The sequence below is a fragment of the Apostichopus japonicus genome, chromosome 6 (assembly GCF_037975245.1).
Source record: "Apostichopus japonicus isolate 1M-3 chromosome 6, ASM3797524v1, whole genome shotgun sequence".
NCBI lineage: Eukaryota > Metazoa > Echinodermata > Holothuroidea > Aspidochirotida > Stichopodidae > Apostichopus > Apostichopus japonicus.
In genome coordinates, this window is record NC_092566.1 from 11752231 (window position 1) to 11769802 (window position 17572).

General features: G+C 37.1%; 1 protein-coding gene across 2 annotated transcripts in view; it reads right to left on the reverse strand.

Annotated features, from left to right (window-relative positions):
• LOC139968995 (ras-GEF domain-containing family member 1B-like) overlaps positions 1-13539 on the reverse strand; it is an 87111-nt gene extending 73572 nt beyond the window's left edge. The window contains exons 1-5 of one of the 2 annotated variants that reach the window (XM_071973657.1): positions 13410-13539; positions 7359-7480; positions 6038-6145; positions 4200-4231; positions 3363-3450 (exon numbers count right to left, since the gene is read on the reverse strand). In XM_071973657.1, the coding sequence (XP_071829758.1) occupies positions 3363-3450; positions 4200-4231; positions 6038-6145; positions 7359-7475 (345 nt within the window). In that variant the 5' untranslated portion in view covers positions 7476-7480; positions 13410-13539. Of the gene's footprint in view, positions 1-3362; positions 3451-4199; positions 4232-6037; positions 6146-7358; positions 7481-8946; positions 9083-13409 lie in introns of those variants that run through there. The other variant, XM_071973656.1, reaches the window with a different exon arrangement.
• Between the last annotated feature and the right edge of the window lie 4033 nt (positions 13540-17572).

Sequence of the window (17572 nt, forward strand, 5' to 3'; positions counted from 1 at the left end):
AACAGAAAAGATACCATCAATTCAAACTTTGGCTCAATGGTTGATGGGGTGTTCATATCCCTAATAAATCTATTGCAAATGCTAATTTAACAATTGAGTCTAACTCAAATATTCATAATAAAGATAGTAGAATGAAATCTAATAGGGTAGATTTGCTTCAAGAAATATTTTAACATGTTGGCCTATGCAGTAAGCAGCTTATAAACTGGTTCTTCTGAGCTTTCTTAATGGGATGGTTTTGCCAGCACTACTTGGTGATGAGCACCCCCAATAAAATTAATACTATGCAATAACGACAGATTCCATCATCATCTTACACCATCCAATGATAGTAATGATGAACACCATCAACAACATTAAACACCATCCAATGAACAAAAAGATATTGGTGTCAATATCTAACACCATCCAATTTTAGTAGTGATGAACACCATCAACCACATTAAACACCATCCAATGGTAGAAGTAATAAGTTCCGTCAATATCTAAAACCATAAAGTGGTAGTTGTGATGTAAACCACAAACATTTAACAGCATCTAAAGATATAAGCAAGGAGCACTATCTAATGATAGTAGTGATTAGCACTATTAATGATAGTAGTGATAAGCACTATTAATAACATCCAATGATAGTAGTGATAAGTACTATATTGTAGTTATAAGCACTATTAATAACATCCAATGATAGTACTGATAAGCACTATTAATAACATCCAATGGATAGTAGTCATAAGCACTATTAATAACATCCAATGATAGTAGTGATAACTAGTACTATCAATGATTGTAGTTATAAGCACTATTAATAACATCCAATGGATTCTGAGTAGATGATTTTATGTCCAAGGAAGTTAACATAGCACAGAAAAGCTCCAAATTATGAACATATGGATGTCTGTTTGGTAGTTATTCCGAACACTTACTGTTGACCATAAATACCCATAGCAGTTCAGTATGAGCAATAGAAGACAGTCTAAAGACATACATTGGAGTCCTACTGTAGCTATCATCCATGTGAAAGTTTGATGCGAAAGTCATCAGTAATTAATTGGATATGTCAGGGAAGATACTTAATTTGAAGGAAGCCATTCATTTCCAAGGTCCCAGAGGTGATTGCATTTTATTCTGAGAGCATGGGAAGATCAGTACTTAATATTAATCTCTATCTTTACTGAACTGAACTCCCAGAGGAAGGAAATGACTGGTCTTATGCTCAGTAATGGCTCAAGTCCCCAGATATGGCTGTCACCAAAATGAGGACCATGGAACCGACCCATTTCACATTTTTTCCACCTTAGTAAATATTTGCAACAATTGACCTGAAATTTATTAATGTCCACTTCAAATGTCAATTATCGAGGTGTTTGATCTCCTACTGTCCTGGGTCTCAATCAGTATTGCCATTTACATCTCTTTCTTTTTGCTGAAAACCTTCTCAACTACAGTATTTGCGCAACAACACTATCTTGCATACTTTTATTACTCCAGATATGGTTTAAATCCTATGCCATGTTCAGCAATGCTTTTATCAATAGTTCAGGTTTGCCTGAGGAAAGTTTCAACATGTAACACCGTGGTCCACATACTCATTTAGGCCCTGGACCCAGAATCTTTCATGAGGATTGGGCCATGACCTTAGAAGGCCACACCCCTTAGAATAGATACTCAGAATGGATGACAACTAGCTTGGATTATGGCCTAAGCTTGATGTTACAAATAATAACTTAATTGATCTCTATCAGCAAACTTCAAAAACTTCAGCCAAATTCAACTCAGTGTGCCGGGTCACAGCCCATATTTGTAGACTGTTGGTAAAATACATACACTGTGTGCTACCTATTATTTGGTATAGCTGTATTCTTACATAGGATGGCCAGTAGAGGTGATTACAATAAAATACCACATTATTATTGACATTTGTGACCAGTAGTCTTTGTTATAGATGTGACAATACTTAAACAGGGTAACCAGTGGTGCTAAGTACAGATAAAATGTTACTACTTAATTAAATTTGATCATCAGTAATGTTTAATGTAAGTACAATGTAGCAATTTAAATTGGGTGACCACAAACTTGTGTTAAGCACTGATATAACGTTGTTATAAATTGGGTGACCAGAGATGAGTGTTAAGCACAGATAAACAAGATCACCAAAAGGCGCAGTAGCTCACAAGATTTGAGCAAGTGTGTCTCAATGAATGAACCTATTTGGCAACTAATTTAGGCGCCCGCAGTTTTTGTAACTCGCCTGCCTCCAGACACTATCTGAAACAACTGAGTGCTCGGCTGGACTTTGCATTCTGAGAAGTATTTTTGGGGGACCTGTTTTTGTGCAGTACGCACATACAGCGTTAAGCCTACATCTAATTAAGGCTAGGCAAATACTATTAACGATTTGTTCGCGGAACTGCTAAAACTTACCACAAATTAAATGTTTCATCACTTCATTATCTCTCATGAGAGCAAACAGGAAAAGCTTGATTCCACAAAAGAAGCTCACAAAATTTCAAACAGAAAAGAATGAAAAACGAAGTTGCTGATAAACTTTGAAAAGTTTCACAACATCTGGAACTCCATAACCTCACACACAGTTATGTGTGTAAACTCAAAATTACGATTTTGACCAATCCAGCTCTATTATGTACAACAGGGACCAGCAGTGTTAAGGAACACAAATCCAGCCTTCATCTTTGGCTTTATGACAGCCATCTTTATGATGAATATCTCCCTCAAATAGCTAAGATATACCTTATTCTGTTTCGGAGATATCCCAATTTAAATTTCATGACTGGAAACTAATTTTGTAAATCTGTGATGTCATAGTGCCACTAGGATCTGAAACCTTTAATTTGTCTTTGTTCTTGTTTTCATATATTCAAGGTAAAATGTTAACAGTGGTGACATCATTGAAACCCTGAAAACATTAATGTTAACAGTGGTGACATCATTGAAGACCCGCAATCATTAGTTGATGTTAAGAGCTTCAATATTTTAGTTTCATTATTTGCAAAACACACATCCATGAAAGAAAAGAAAATTGGAATAAATAACGAACAACACAACCAAAATGAAGCTAATATAGCTTGATGATGTCATATTTAGACTTGATCAAGTCTCCCGCTATGTTTGTGGAAAAATATTAAATCTGTGATATCTCCCAAATGGAATGAGATTATTCTATCACATAGACCAATAATGAAGGTAGGGTTTGTGTCTCCTTTAATTCAGATTTGTCATTTTTAACCAAGGGTGTCCAGTTGTGCCAAGTTCATATTTGTTATTGCTTTGTTACAAATGTAAAATTAATTTTTGTATTATGTGACCCAGAATAGTACAGATATCGGATACAATTGAATACTTACATTGGGAGACCAGTAGTGCTTAGTAAACATTCCTGTAGCTGCCTCTCGGTATTCCTGTTCCAGTATACAATGTTGGAACTGCAAACGCCTGTCACCATGAAATGTAAAATAAAACCATCGTTTCAAGAATATTGGCTGTTTCAAATGCACTTGAATTATTAAGTATCATATATATGTCACTTTTAAGGCCATCCACTGAAGACGACAATAAAAGTTTCATCTAAATGTGTTACTTTGAACTATACTTCATGCTCATTTGCTGTTAATCTTCCATATAACAAGCACCTCTTTTCTCCTCACAAACATCCATCATAGATACAACCATTCCCATGCAACATCAACTCTTCTTTCGCAAAAGGTAGTGAAGGCGGTGGTGAAGTACTAAGCATGCATAGACTTCCTGATGACATGTGACCTGATTAATTCACTTTGGCTTCGGCTTTGAGTACAAAGTTTCTGTATGCTGCCGTGCAGGACGAATCAAACAGTAATAGTAATTACCGACTTTGCGATCCACGTTATAGTCATTGCCAACTTTGCAATCCACTGTCCCCCCTCACAAGTTTACAAGGTCAGTAAGAGTGACTCCATAGTTTTCCCTTTCAGGAAACCAGCAGAGCAGTGAATATAACAGAATGAGCATTTGTTGTGTGCTAAGCATTAACATTATCATTCAGTTTTTACTACGTAACTCTGTATATAATAAGCCTAAAAAATCCATAATGTAAAAAGCTTAAGCCAATACTTATTAAGTAACATTGCCTGAAAATAAAATAACTTGAAGGACAATCAAAGTGGAGCTAAACATGCAGAGTGCAAATCAAATAGTTTACTCACTCTAATGATGCTTTCTGTCTTTCATAATCTCGCTGTTGGTTAATAAATGAGATTTTGTTGACCATTAACATAAATAAATAATCAGCATTGAAAGATGAACATAACTTAATCACATCTAAAACATTGGTATCAGCAAATAAATTTGATTTCTTACCAGTCATAAACCTACTGTTTAGTTTGGCAGTGAATCAAGTAATCTTGCATTTTGTTGCACATATGGCTGCACGACATTTTATAATCTTACTTTGTTACCAAAATTATTTTATTTCCGATGTGTAGCTTTTTTCCCATTTACAGCAGTTATTAATAGCAATTTAAGGGATATTTGGGTGTCAGATCATATACTGTATCTTACAAAGATATTATAAACTGCTAGTTGAAAATCACATCTGAAAATCTTGTCCTTTTTGATTGCATGTAACCTATTATAATTGACTAAAATCTCCCTCACTTCAGGAAGTGGTGTCAATCACAGTAGGGGGTCTGTGATGTCATTATTGCACATGATTTTCAATAGCTCAAAAGATATCCATTTATAATCTTCCTTATGATTTTTTGTTGAATATTCAAGAGTTCACCTCAAGCCAACCCTCTGATTGGTCTAATGAATGAAAGATCATTGAGAAGGACTATAAAACTCTACAGTTGGAAAGTTAGTTATTCTATTCTGATGAGATAGACGAAGGGGATTTAGAGAAGTTGCTAGTTTGCTCAGGCGAATGCTAGCAATCTGGAATCACCATTGACTAATCCTAAAGGTCTCCAGATAAACTGAGAATGATTTGGTTGTCATGGAAACACTACAGAGCGGGTGACCTGACCGTGTTTATTGCCCTGGCCAGATCTTGTCCAGAATTAGCTACTTATTATCTTTTTGTGAGAGGTCAGATTACACCAAATATTTTTCCCCCAAAGCTTTGTTAGCAAAAGTGAGAATTCTAACAATTTGCAATATATACTGTCTAGCATATCTGCAACCCAATGAAACATCTATGCCATAGCTAGTTTGCAAATAACAAAATACAGCATGTAAATACTATCACTCTCTCTCCATTCACACTAAATCTCCTTTTTATGATTAACCAAGCACAGTTTGTTACAGCTGGCATAAAAACATTGAATTGCAGATATTTGTTCACTGAAAAATATTGACCTAACCTTCATATACAGATTGTACAATGGTGTGGTTTGAAACAACTAAACCTTCACTTTCCAGCTAATATTGATAATATAATACTAATATGGTTAGAGTTTGTTGGATGTACTATGCTTTGTGAATACTGTGATAACTTCTCCATACATGCATACACTGATGCACATGTTGCATTCTGCTGCACAATGTTCAATGAAATTTGAAATACTGACAGAATAGTAGGAAAAGATCACATGCTATGAATGAGTTTACAAAATTCACACAAACATGACTCATTCCATGTGCAATTAAACTTGGGTCATATAACTGTTTGGTGAAATGATTATTTCCTGATTATGCACTGAACCAAGTTTGTTAAACAAAAGAAAGGAAACAACAAAACAATTCACTTCTATGATCTCTACCATAAAATATCTGTTGTGCTCAAATGCACATAAAACTTTTAGATTTGACTAAAAAAGGTGTTTTCATATACAGAAAATGTTGCAAAGAATAATATTTATATATTGACCCGAACAACAGTTAAATGGCCAGCCAACAAAATCTTATAATATCTCTTGAAGCATTTTTCTTGATATTTTTCTAACCAAAATGCTTTAAACAACCAACATTTCTGATATTAATTCACCACTGCTTTCAACATGGATGTTATAAACAAACTATATGACATCAGGGTCATATTTACCTTAGCCTTTGATGATGATGATGGTTTTCCATTTTTTCTCTTAACCTCCAACTGTTTTTGCAATATGACCAGTTTTCTCTTCTCTCCATCAAGTAAATGACTTGTTACCTGTACAGCACATATGAAAGAAAGTATTATCTGGAAATGTTTGTTCTTCATATCAATTCCAGCAGACAATGTCAGTGTTGCTAGAGAAAAGATATTGCAACACTTGTTGAGCTACAAAGAATTGGTAGCAAATTATGAGTGCATGACATAAGGTGCATTTATAATGTGCCATATGTCAGACTGATGGGATGTAATATTGCAGATTTTGAAATCACCATTGCATGGTATGGCTTTCATTGGCTTAAATCATCAAAAAATTGTCCAAGTTCCCAAAAACTGCCTAGGGTCAAAAGATACTCTAAAATATGTTAAACAGTGTTCAGCATTATCAAGAAAGTCTTTTAAGGCTATCATCAAAATGTTTGAGCAGCACTTTCGAAGCATTTTTAAAATTTTCAAAGTATTGCTGCATTCACAAAAACACCTTTCAAAAGCAAGAGTAGGATATTGCTTATCGACATTATCTAACCAGCATTATGATCATACAAATACTAAATTAGTTACATTCATTGACGTCTGTGGCAGATGTAACACATTGTATACAAGTTCTTGGAAATGGTTTCAGCAATCTCAGTTGATCTCTACATGCATAATTTCACAAATTATCAGTCATTCATACTACCCACCCATGACTGTCTGAAAATTTATGTTAATCAAGTAGAACTGAACAAACAGAGCATTGTATAAAACATCTGCTGCTCCCACCCCCCCCCCCCCATCCCTCAGAAAATGTCACAATGATTTTGTTTTTAAATATTGATAGTAGCCACCAGACAAGATGCTGGAAAATCAGGAGTTCCTTTAAATTTGATACAAGTATTAAAGTCACTGCAGCATATCGGTGTATATATTATGATGACACTAAAAAGGCAACATTTGCATGCAATACAGGTCATGCACCTAAACAGGTTTTACATACAGCAGCTGTGAGTCATAGATCAAGCTCAGGCTGATAACTGTAACATTTTAGATGATTTAATAGTGTGATTTGTGTGGCAAGGAATTGATATGTTCCAATCCAAATATATATATATATATATAAATATATCATAATGTTCTAATCCAAAACTAATCCTCTCATTCTCCAGTGTGTACAAGTCTTACCACAAAGGGTTCCCCACTACATTACCAAAAATAAGAACATTTACCCCTAGCTGGAGACCAAGAATAAGTACATTACCTCTAGCTGAAGACCAAGAATAAGTAGATTTACCTCTAGCTGAAGACCAAATATATCCGAGAATCGTCTGTCTTTAGATTTGAGGTCAATGATGTTATTATTGTTCTCAACTGATGAAGTCTTCTGTAGGCATCTTTCATTACCTGTCATTCTTACTGTTGACAAAATGAAGAAAAAAAATCCATAATATTTATTAGCCCAAATATCAATCTAATAACAAAGTTAATAAAAAGAAATTCAGGAAGCTGATATTATAACTCTTATTATGACTTATAGGGTTTGATTCAGAAACATAAATAAAAATCTGGTAATGAAATCATGAAAGAGTTAGGTTGGAAGAGTTAGCACAATAAAGAATTGTCTTACCTTGATGAGAGGATTGAAACACACCTGTAAGTCAGCAGCAATAATACCTGATTTTGTACGCTAATGTGTAAATGCAATTAGATTCAAACACATAGCAATAGTTGGTGCATGCAAGTGCTTGTCATGGAAGATTAATTGATTTTGTAGCTGAAATATTAATGTTCCTATGGAAACCAGAACCATACTTGGGTAGAATACTGAGAAGTCAGTTAAAAAATCAATTTTGACATCAGTCAGCCTGTAGCTGACATATTTTAATTTATAAACAAACAATGACTAACAAAAGCCACAAACATTACTTGATGAATTTATGCTGTGTGAAAAGGCAGACAAGGTCACAGATACTTCACATCACATAGCTATAGTATTACTTAACGGAGACAGGAATGAGAGGACCACGCGAAAATTAGTACATCCATAAAGCAATTGTGTGTAAATTTAATACTCACTACTAACAAAGTGAATCATCAATGAAACCAGAGCTATGTGCCAAAAACACTTAGATAATACTAACTTTTCTGTCTTTTGTTAGTTTCCATGTTTGGTCTTTCATAGCACATCTAGAATCAATATCAATACTGCTTATATTTAAAACATTCATGGACAAATTAGATACTAAGTTTGTAAGCTTATTTCTAATTTAGTCAGATTCTGTGAATGCATTTTCCTGAACTGTTGAAAGTGGGCTTCTGACCTTTCTCCACAAAACAACTTTATATTCAAGTAAGATTATGAACCAATTAGATCACAAATTTGTTTTTTTTTTCTTTTTTCCCCCCTTTTTTTCCCTTTTTTTCCCTTTTTTATCCCTTTTTTTTTCATGTAGACTATGGCCAACATGAGGCTCATCCTCAGAGATTCAAGGGGTCACAAATGTAAACTACACATGCACAGGTTATGGTATTGTAACTGAACTGCTATAAATTTCCAAAAAAATGAAAGAAACACTATACAATAAGGTCAAACAATGATCAATGATTTCTATATACTGTACTAGCTAGCTACATTTAATTGGCAGGATTAGCAAATTCTAATTTTATAAAACCTCCAATGTTCAAAAGACAAAGATGACACTTTCTGTAATATGCTAATTTTCAAACAGATTCTACTGAGGAGTACATTAACAAATATCATTTAAAGAGCAATGGGGAATGCTTCACATGAGCAGGTGTTATTATGCATTTAAGTTTCAGAAGAGAAGAAATGAAGCAGCCAACAGATTCATATTTTTTTCCATCTGATCTGACAATCTTACCAGCATGAAGGAGGTCCTCAAAGCTTAGTAAATGCTGCTTGGTGTGCAATGAAACACACAATTTATCACAAGGCCACATGATGGCAATTTTGCTCTCTGATGAACTGCGTTGGAATGCCATTTACAGCCAAGGTAGAGAAGTAATCCAATCACTAAAATGCCTTTGAGTATTATTCCACATTTACACTTTGAAGAGTGTAATTGTTGTCAAACAGAACAATGATCATCACATTGTCATAAATCCTGATTCCATATGATTTTCTCTGCATATTTTAATATTTCTAATACTGTATGTGTCCCAAATAAAGTTATTAAAAACTGTTTGAAAATTGAGAACTTGTTACAAAGACTGGCTCTCTAGATCTGTAGCATATTCACAGTTGATAAATTCGCCATAAGAATCAGTGGATGATACAGTAGCAGCAAAGAGCTCATCACCATACAGCTCTCCAGCAGTCACAATGTTATTTATATCTCAGATCCTGAGTTTCCCATTAAACATGACGCATGTATCATTAACAGTCATACAACAACACAAGTTAATGATATCAGCTATGCAATTAACTTAATTGAAAGGTATGGAATACTGTGCCAAATATACCACAGATACTCGGAAAAGAATGCAGAGAATGAAGAGAATTTTTGATGAGCCTTGAGGTAAAGTACAGAAAGATAGGTTGCGGTCAGCAGACAAGGTTACCCCCACTGAGATAGCAACTCATGGTATTCCCCTTGCAGGCACTACTCTCATGTACCAGGAAAGCATGGAAGGAAATTCAACATCAATTATTTTTGAAAGTCAACATAGGCAAAAGTTCTCTTGGCACTCTCTAGGTACTTAAAAAACTGTAAAAACAATATATACAGAAGGGAAGCTTGGCTCAATCTCATATTTGGTGAGTAAGTGTACCACATTCTGTAGAAGAAGCCTATTGTTTTTGGTGGAGTTCAAAGGTCATTTTGGGTTACCAGGGATCAAATTGTGAAAACCTAGTCAACATGATATCTCAAGAAGAGCTTGGACCAATCTCATATTTCGTGTGTAGGAGGACCACATTACAGAGTAAATGAAGATTGTTTTTAGAGGAGGTCAAAGCTCATTTGGGGTCACCAGGGGTCAAATTCTGAAAACCTTGTAAACATGATATCTCAAGATGGAAAGCTTGGATCAATCTCGTATTTTGTATGAAGGAGTACCACATTAAGTACAAGAAGCCTCTTGTTTTTTGTATAGGTCAAAGGTCATTTTTTAGTCACCAGACGCCAAATTGTCGAAACCTATTTTATATTCTACCGTGTCTCCCACCGACCAGCCAATAGATCAAATGTGTGTTGCGCCTCATCAGAATAAAAGGCTGTTGGAAATAAGTTTATGGGCATCCGTAGAATCTAAAACTCAAAACTGACAGTAGGCTTCATCACATCTCTCCGGAGCATACTTTTGCTAATTACATTGCATGCAAAAAGGTGGACTCTTTGTACATAGAGCGGTGCCAAATAAAACTTTTGGATGTAGTTACGTTGGGAAAATGACCAGGCGTCGTTTACGAAACAAAACTGTCGCCTAGTTATATTTTATGACTACAGCCAAACTCAATGCAAATTAATTGTGTAAAACGGTCTTAGTTTGGCACTGAGATCACAAGCTGTGTCTGATCAGCTGTTGATCTCAAATTATGTAGTCTCTTCCACCAGTTTCCTTTGTCACGTTAATGATTGTGGGTCAACAAACCTGGCTAGGCCTATTGGCAAGTTTATGTAGTCTAGGCCAGCAACGGTGGGGTAAAGTTGGGTTCGTTAACACAAGAACATGAAGAATACCAGTCAGAATACCAATACACTTCAGATGCAAAACATCTCCTAAATTATTTCTTAAGGCATTTTCCCACTGGCTATCAGCTGTAATTTGCAAAATATACACAATTTATGGAGTTTTGAGACAAGTTTGCAATTGTTGCTGCTAGGACTTTTTGGAAGATAGATGCTCTTACAATCTCAGATTTTCATAAAAGTTCGTAAAAGTTCGGCAGGGTAAGGGAGTAATAGCGATATTTTTTGCGCACCAATCTGCAGCTAAAAGACAAGATAAATAATTGGGAAATGTACGAGGTCACGCTAATCGAGTAGCGGTTCAAAGTAGCAGTGAGATACTGTAGAGGCTTAGGACTCGGGCACACCTATAGCTACTGTATAGTATATGCCTAGTATTATAGGAGCCCTAATGTATCAGAAGCCAAGCTATCGTCGTAGGTATTTTGCAGATGTTTTATTTTAATTGTTTGAGATATTACAGTAGGCCTAGCTGCTTATTTATAATTCTGCGACATGTTTACTTTGTTCAACACTTACTTTGGTGGAAAAAAGTTAAAATTTTATACTGGACAGAAAACATAATTTTTCAAATGTGCAATTACGTAGCACCATGTATCTGCCTAAGTGCCCAACCTTTGTTCATAGAAAGTATTGGTGTTGCAGATCTGTACTATGGAGACTTGTACAACAATCATAGGCTTAGTGGCAAGCAAAGTTTGGCGAGTAGATTTTTAGTCACGGTTGCCAAATAGCGAGTACTTTTAAAAATATTTGTTGAGGCCTGACAAGAAGCCTGTCGTCTTTGGTAGAGGTCAATTTGTATGCTGAATACAATAAAAGTTTCCATCTCGGTCATCAGCTGCCAATGTTAATATTGTTTGTCATTTCTCAATGCTTTTTGCTGTACTACTTGAATTGAAGTATGTTGTTCATCCTGGCTATACCCTACAGCCTAGAGTGTCACATTCATATATATGATGATTCATGTGGCATCATCTAAACCACACTGCAGTTTTGCTGTCTGGTTCATTGTTTCACTTATACCCAATTTTTGCAAACAGGTTTGTAGAAGTCTTGAAATCTCAGAAATTCTCAGAACTTACATATTTAATTATCTGGGACATAACAGCCAACTGTGCGAGAGCACAGTTACAAAGAAATGTCAGAGTAATTCTTCTTTCTAACATGTACAGTATTTTTGTGCATTAAAAGCACTATGAGAAAATTGTGTAGCTTCCACCAGGCCTCAGTGATACACTCTAACGAATTTGGAACATGTACATTTTTGCTAAAGAACAAGAAATATCTGAAAGTACTGTGCGTAGCTTCCAGTGGTTTCACTGCCTGGACTGCCACCAGAGCTCTACATCCTTGTTGGATCCTTCCAAACCCACCCAGCCCCCCCCCCTCTCTCCAATCAGCAAACATCCCTCAGCTTATGTTATGACCTAATGACCTCATCAAGGTCCCTTTTTTTGATTGGTCTAATCTTGTGAATTTTTTTATAAAAAGGCCCTGGCTTATGTTCAAGCTGTTAATGTGCACAGAAGGCCCAAATTGGCTATTCATCTAAATTATTCAGGGCTTTATCAAATTTTGGGGGACACTTATCAAGATCAGGGAAAAGAACATGAAGTGTGGGACAATTCTGGGAACACTGTTAATCTGGGCACAATATATGAAATCCAGGAACTGTCCATGGAAATCAGGACATCTAGTTGCCTTACTGTAGACCTAAAAACACAGTTGCAGAAAATTAAATATTTTTTTCGGCAAGAAAAGCCTAATTTCATCATGGGTCTAACACTAAAAGCAACTGGAATTCCAGACATTTTCAAGAACAAATACAATGGTAACGGTTTACTACAGACCAAACATTACGCACTAATTAGGACCTAATGTTAGGCTATATATCTATAGTAGACTAACTGTTGTAACTCTTGTAACATGTGTTGCTATATCCAACATGTGATCTAATTGTAATGCTAGACCCAATGTCTCATGTGTGCTATCATATTTGTACATCTGAGAATGGTTTTTAATTCTGATGTGAGTCAACACAATTATATATCCTATAGACACTGATGTTACATAAAAAGGATTATCAACCATTGCTTTCTTGTGAAAGCCTACAGGAAGTATTCAAAGTGCCATCAAACCCCTCTCCCGAAAATGTTAAAGCCTGGTGATCTAAAAAATACAGATTGGTGGGTGAAGCCTTGATATGTGCCAAAACTTCCCCAAAATAACACTCCAAGTAAAACTTTAGAACTAGTATGAGTAGGTGTACACTATCGGCCTTCAAGAAGTCATGCATCCTTCGGCACTATAGGCCTACAGTAGTATAACTAATCAGGGAAGGGGCTCTAGCCTAATTTAAGGTAGGCCTAGTTGGTTCTGGTTGTTAAGTTATGTCAGATCTAAGTTTGGTCTAACGTTTCAGTATTTCGAACAAACAATCTTCTTATCAGAAACAGGAGTAGTACCAGAAGAAATGTAAGCAATACCGTAATTTAGTGTGATGAATTTCCTCACTGTATGTGGTCCTAGTCCTATAACATTAGGCTAGCTAACATTAACTTACAGTAGCTTACAGTAGGCTAATTTCTACTCTTGGTCAACGCTATATCTGACTTCATTCTACTGTTTACCAGTACGCCCCGCTCATATCTTTTCAAGCAAGGTCACTGAATGTAGGGTCTGGGCTCGAAAACCAAACAACTTGATCCACTAGACCCAGGTAATATCTTGACAACTGTGTCTTACAGAACCTTCGATGCTTCCAATTGGCGCGGTAGGTCTTACTATCAAGGTCGGCTCCTATATATGTATAGTTTCGCAGCTTAAAACTAAGCTAGCGATTTACCACTTTGAAGAAGGCGGTGGAAAAAAAAATCAATATTTAGCTACGGTGTTCTACAAATGCCATAGCAAAACTTTTGTCCAATTGGATTAGCGGGTTTACAGAACGTTTTCCTTCTGATACAACACAAAGTGATTTTTTTTTATACCGATCTGCACTTTATATACCTTAACATCTCCAGTGTCGGATCTCGTTTTCCCTCTTCTATGAATACCAAACGTTACATACGAAAGGATTGGGAATGAAGGAAGGAGAGGCATGGCAAACATGACAAGGTACCGTACATGACTAACACCTACCAGATTTTCGTGGAAGACAAAACATGTACACTGAAGCTATGCATACAAATTTTGTGTTGTCTTTAACAAAAATATATGAGAACATATTTTTGCAAAACAAATACAGTGATATGATTGTGGTATCATGTTAACATAGCGGCGGCACCAGAAATTCACTTTTCGAGAGGGATGTTTGATCGATTTCGAGACCTATACTTGATGCAACTTGCGTTATGCTTACCACTGTACATTGTTCTGACTGGGAGTGCAGGAGCTGCAGCATTCTTAGTTCTTGTTTTCAGTTGTAGCGATTTTGGACCCCAGATGGACTTGTCAGGAAATACAATTACACTGACATTTCTCTGAAACGTATCTCAGGACCCTAGTGGTGGTTCATGGTGCTCTAAACGCAAGGTAATGAAAATGAATAATAATAAAAACTTCCCGGACTGATTTAGGTGGTGTGACCCCCCCCCCTCCCCTCCTTAATTTAAAAGTAAAACGGTGCATTCTCAGGCATAGTTGGACTATACTTTAGGTCTTCGTAAGTAGCTCTAAACGCTAAGAAATAATTATAATAAATTCAAAGTTTCCCGACCGACTGAGGTATGAAAGGGCCGTGAGAGGGGAATAGAGGATTTTATAAAGGAGGGGTATTGCCCTGGGGGTAATTGAAGCCGTCTCCTACATGGGGGGTTTGGCAGTCCTGCCATGGAAAAAGAAAATTAAATTTTAGACGTCAATTGCATTCTGAGGCATATTTAGACTATTATTTAGGTCTATGGAAATAGCCCTAGGTTTTGCTAATAAATACTATGTGAAAAAAAGGTCGAGGGAGGGTACACACGTAGTAGTGAGGGAGTGTACACCCGTAGTAGTGATCCTATTCGCCCACGGCAGAATGTAAATATCCCCCGACCGAACCATTTTGCCCAACTGAAAATCGAAAGTGTTGATGTGGCCCCAACCCCTCCCACTCTCTTTTCGCATGCCACTGACCATGCTGCCACCAGAATTCCCCATGGTACCCCCCCCCCCACCATCCTGCCTCACACAAAGTATTTATTAGCACAAACTTGCATTTAGAGCTACTTATATAGACCTGCTTCCCAGATCAGCACCCTGTATTTATAAATCCCTGATTCGCCACTGTTCTTCCCATACAGAGGTTCACGTCCCTATCTCAATCAGCCGGAGCTTTTTGAATATATTGTTATTTATTAGCACAACCTTCCGTGTAGCGCTATCGCAATATAGACCTAAACTATAGTCTCAAAATGTACCAATTGACTTCTCTTTTTTCGGGGGAGGACCCCTGATCACCCACTACCCCCACCCCCCCCAATCCCCCCCCCCCAACACACACAACCATACCTTCTTTACGGAGTCGGCTTCAATTATCGCACGGTGGAAGCCCTCTGTTATAAAATACCTCATTCGCATATGGCCCTCCAATAAATATTTAGGTCACCATGTATGAATCAGTCGGGGATTTTCTTTTATTAATATTGTAATATTACTTCTAAACGGAAGGTTTCTATGATAATTATGACAATAAAAGTATTTTTCAAACAGGATACACACAGAGGCGTAAATTTCCCACTTTTGATGGTGGGGTAGAGCGATTTCAGAACCCACTATATACTTGAGACCGGCTTCAATGCAACAAAAGTAGTCATAGTCGTCTAAAAGGGGCCTCCCCCTTGAAAACGAAACTAATAAAACAAGGAGCATGTATTGCCTCCGGTGGCTTCGCCCCTGGACTCCCACGGTGGTTTTCAATTACATTTCAGTAAACTTGAATATCACTTTGAAATGTATTTTTGTCCTTCATAATCACTATCAGAAAAGTGAAATTGTCAAAGTCCCAGGAACCCCAGCAGGGCCAAGAAAACATTCCGGACAAATTGTCTCCCTGACATTGTGATTCGTGCTTTAAACTAGGCTACCAGAACTACCAGTAACGCTGCTCTGAGCTTCCTAGTCTTGTTAAGACCCTAGTATGTACAACCTAGTGTACCTTTCTTTTCACAAAGCTATTTTCCCGTATCTATTTGCTATACTGCCCAGAGAACGCCCCCGGGCCGCGAATTTTTTTTTCCCAAACAGGTTCTCAATTGTGTATAAATAGTCGCTCATGATTAGTCGGAAAAGTTACGTCATAACAATAAAACCCTTCACTTCGAGGTTATCAAAATGTATGCATCCATTCGTTGCAACGAAGATATATACCCGTTCAAAATTACCCGCAGCTTTTCGCAAATATATGTAGATGTGTTTGGAATTGGTTTAGACATAATGAGCACACTAGTATTGTATGATCTACTTTGATCGAAGATTTCTGTGAAGGCATTTATCGATAACATCGCACAGTGAAAGTTTCGTACAGGGGTACATAACACATGCGATATAGGCCTATATGTATTATAACTGTGTACACAGTGCAGTGACGGAAATACATCATACTGTAGCATCAAGGGCGTAGGAACCGGGGGGGCTGGGGGGGGGGGGCGCCAGCCCCCCCAGTGAAAAATGTGGAGGGGCGGAAGTATCATTCCGCCCCCCCGCTTCGCAAGTCAGAAAACCCCTTTTTCATTTCCAATTGAGAAAAAAAAATCTCATTTGGAGCACCAAATTGCATCTAAGGCCTGGTGAAAATACAAAATTAAGTTTAAAAAATGGAGTGGGTGTTGAAGTGTGCTATATTGCACCAACTTGCATCTGAGGCTACCTGGAAATGCAAAAATTTCCAAAGGGGAGGGGGACACCCCCTCCCCTTAGACCCCTCCCCAGGCCGGCCATCAGTCTTCAGCCCCCCCACTCAAAAGTACCTTCCTACGCCACTGTGTAGCATGGTGGGCTCATAATTGACGCACTTAAGGATTTGATCAACGATTTCTATCAAGGAAAAATCAAAATCACTCAACTGTATGTGTTTTTCGTATGTGTGGTTCCTCAGAAATGTAATGATCTCAATATATTTATTGTTCTGTGCATATGCAACGTACAATTGAGCAGAACTTGACCAAAAAATGTCTGCCGTGTGGCCCGTGTCAAGTTCTTTCATACCCCTAAATTGACACATTCGTCGATAAGCTAACTGTAGTGAAGGCTTTAGTGTACATCCATTGACTTTAGATGCTGTTTGCTATACTTTGAGCCTCTAAGCTTAGACAGATCAGGTCCCAGAGAGTAGTGTTGGAAATGTTGGTTATTTTTAGGGTGCAAGATTTCCAAATGCCCCAAAACTGAACGTACAAAACCGGGGGAAGGGTGTTAAAAGCTTAAAAATTCCACAATTTGGTCATCAAATAGCTGAAATGGATTCAAACTCATGAAATATGTAATTCTGCTTGACTGCAAAAAGTTTAGGTGGCCTGCTCTATCGTTACTAGTAATAATTGAAGGTGCGTCAATTACGGGGGTGCGTCAATTATGAAGCCTTGACTATACACTAAACTGTTTTGCGTATATTCATTCAAGGCTGAACTCGCGTCGTGAAGTTGATTTTGGTGTAGGCCTACCCATTCCACGAAACGAATTCCGACTTCAATAGAACGGCTGACGAATCTTGGATGGCGTAAACACGAAACCGGTAGAATGTAGCGTATGTATCATAAGTAAGGTCAACATGTTATCCAAGCATTAAAAGTAAAAGTTAGGGCGTTTGCAG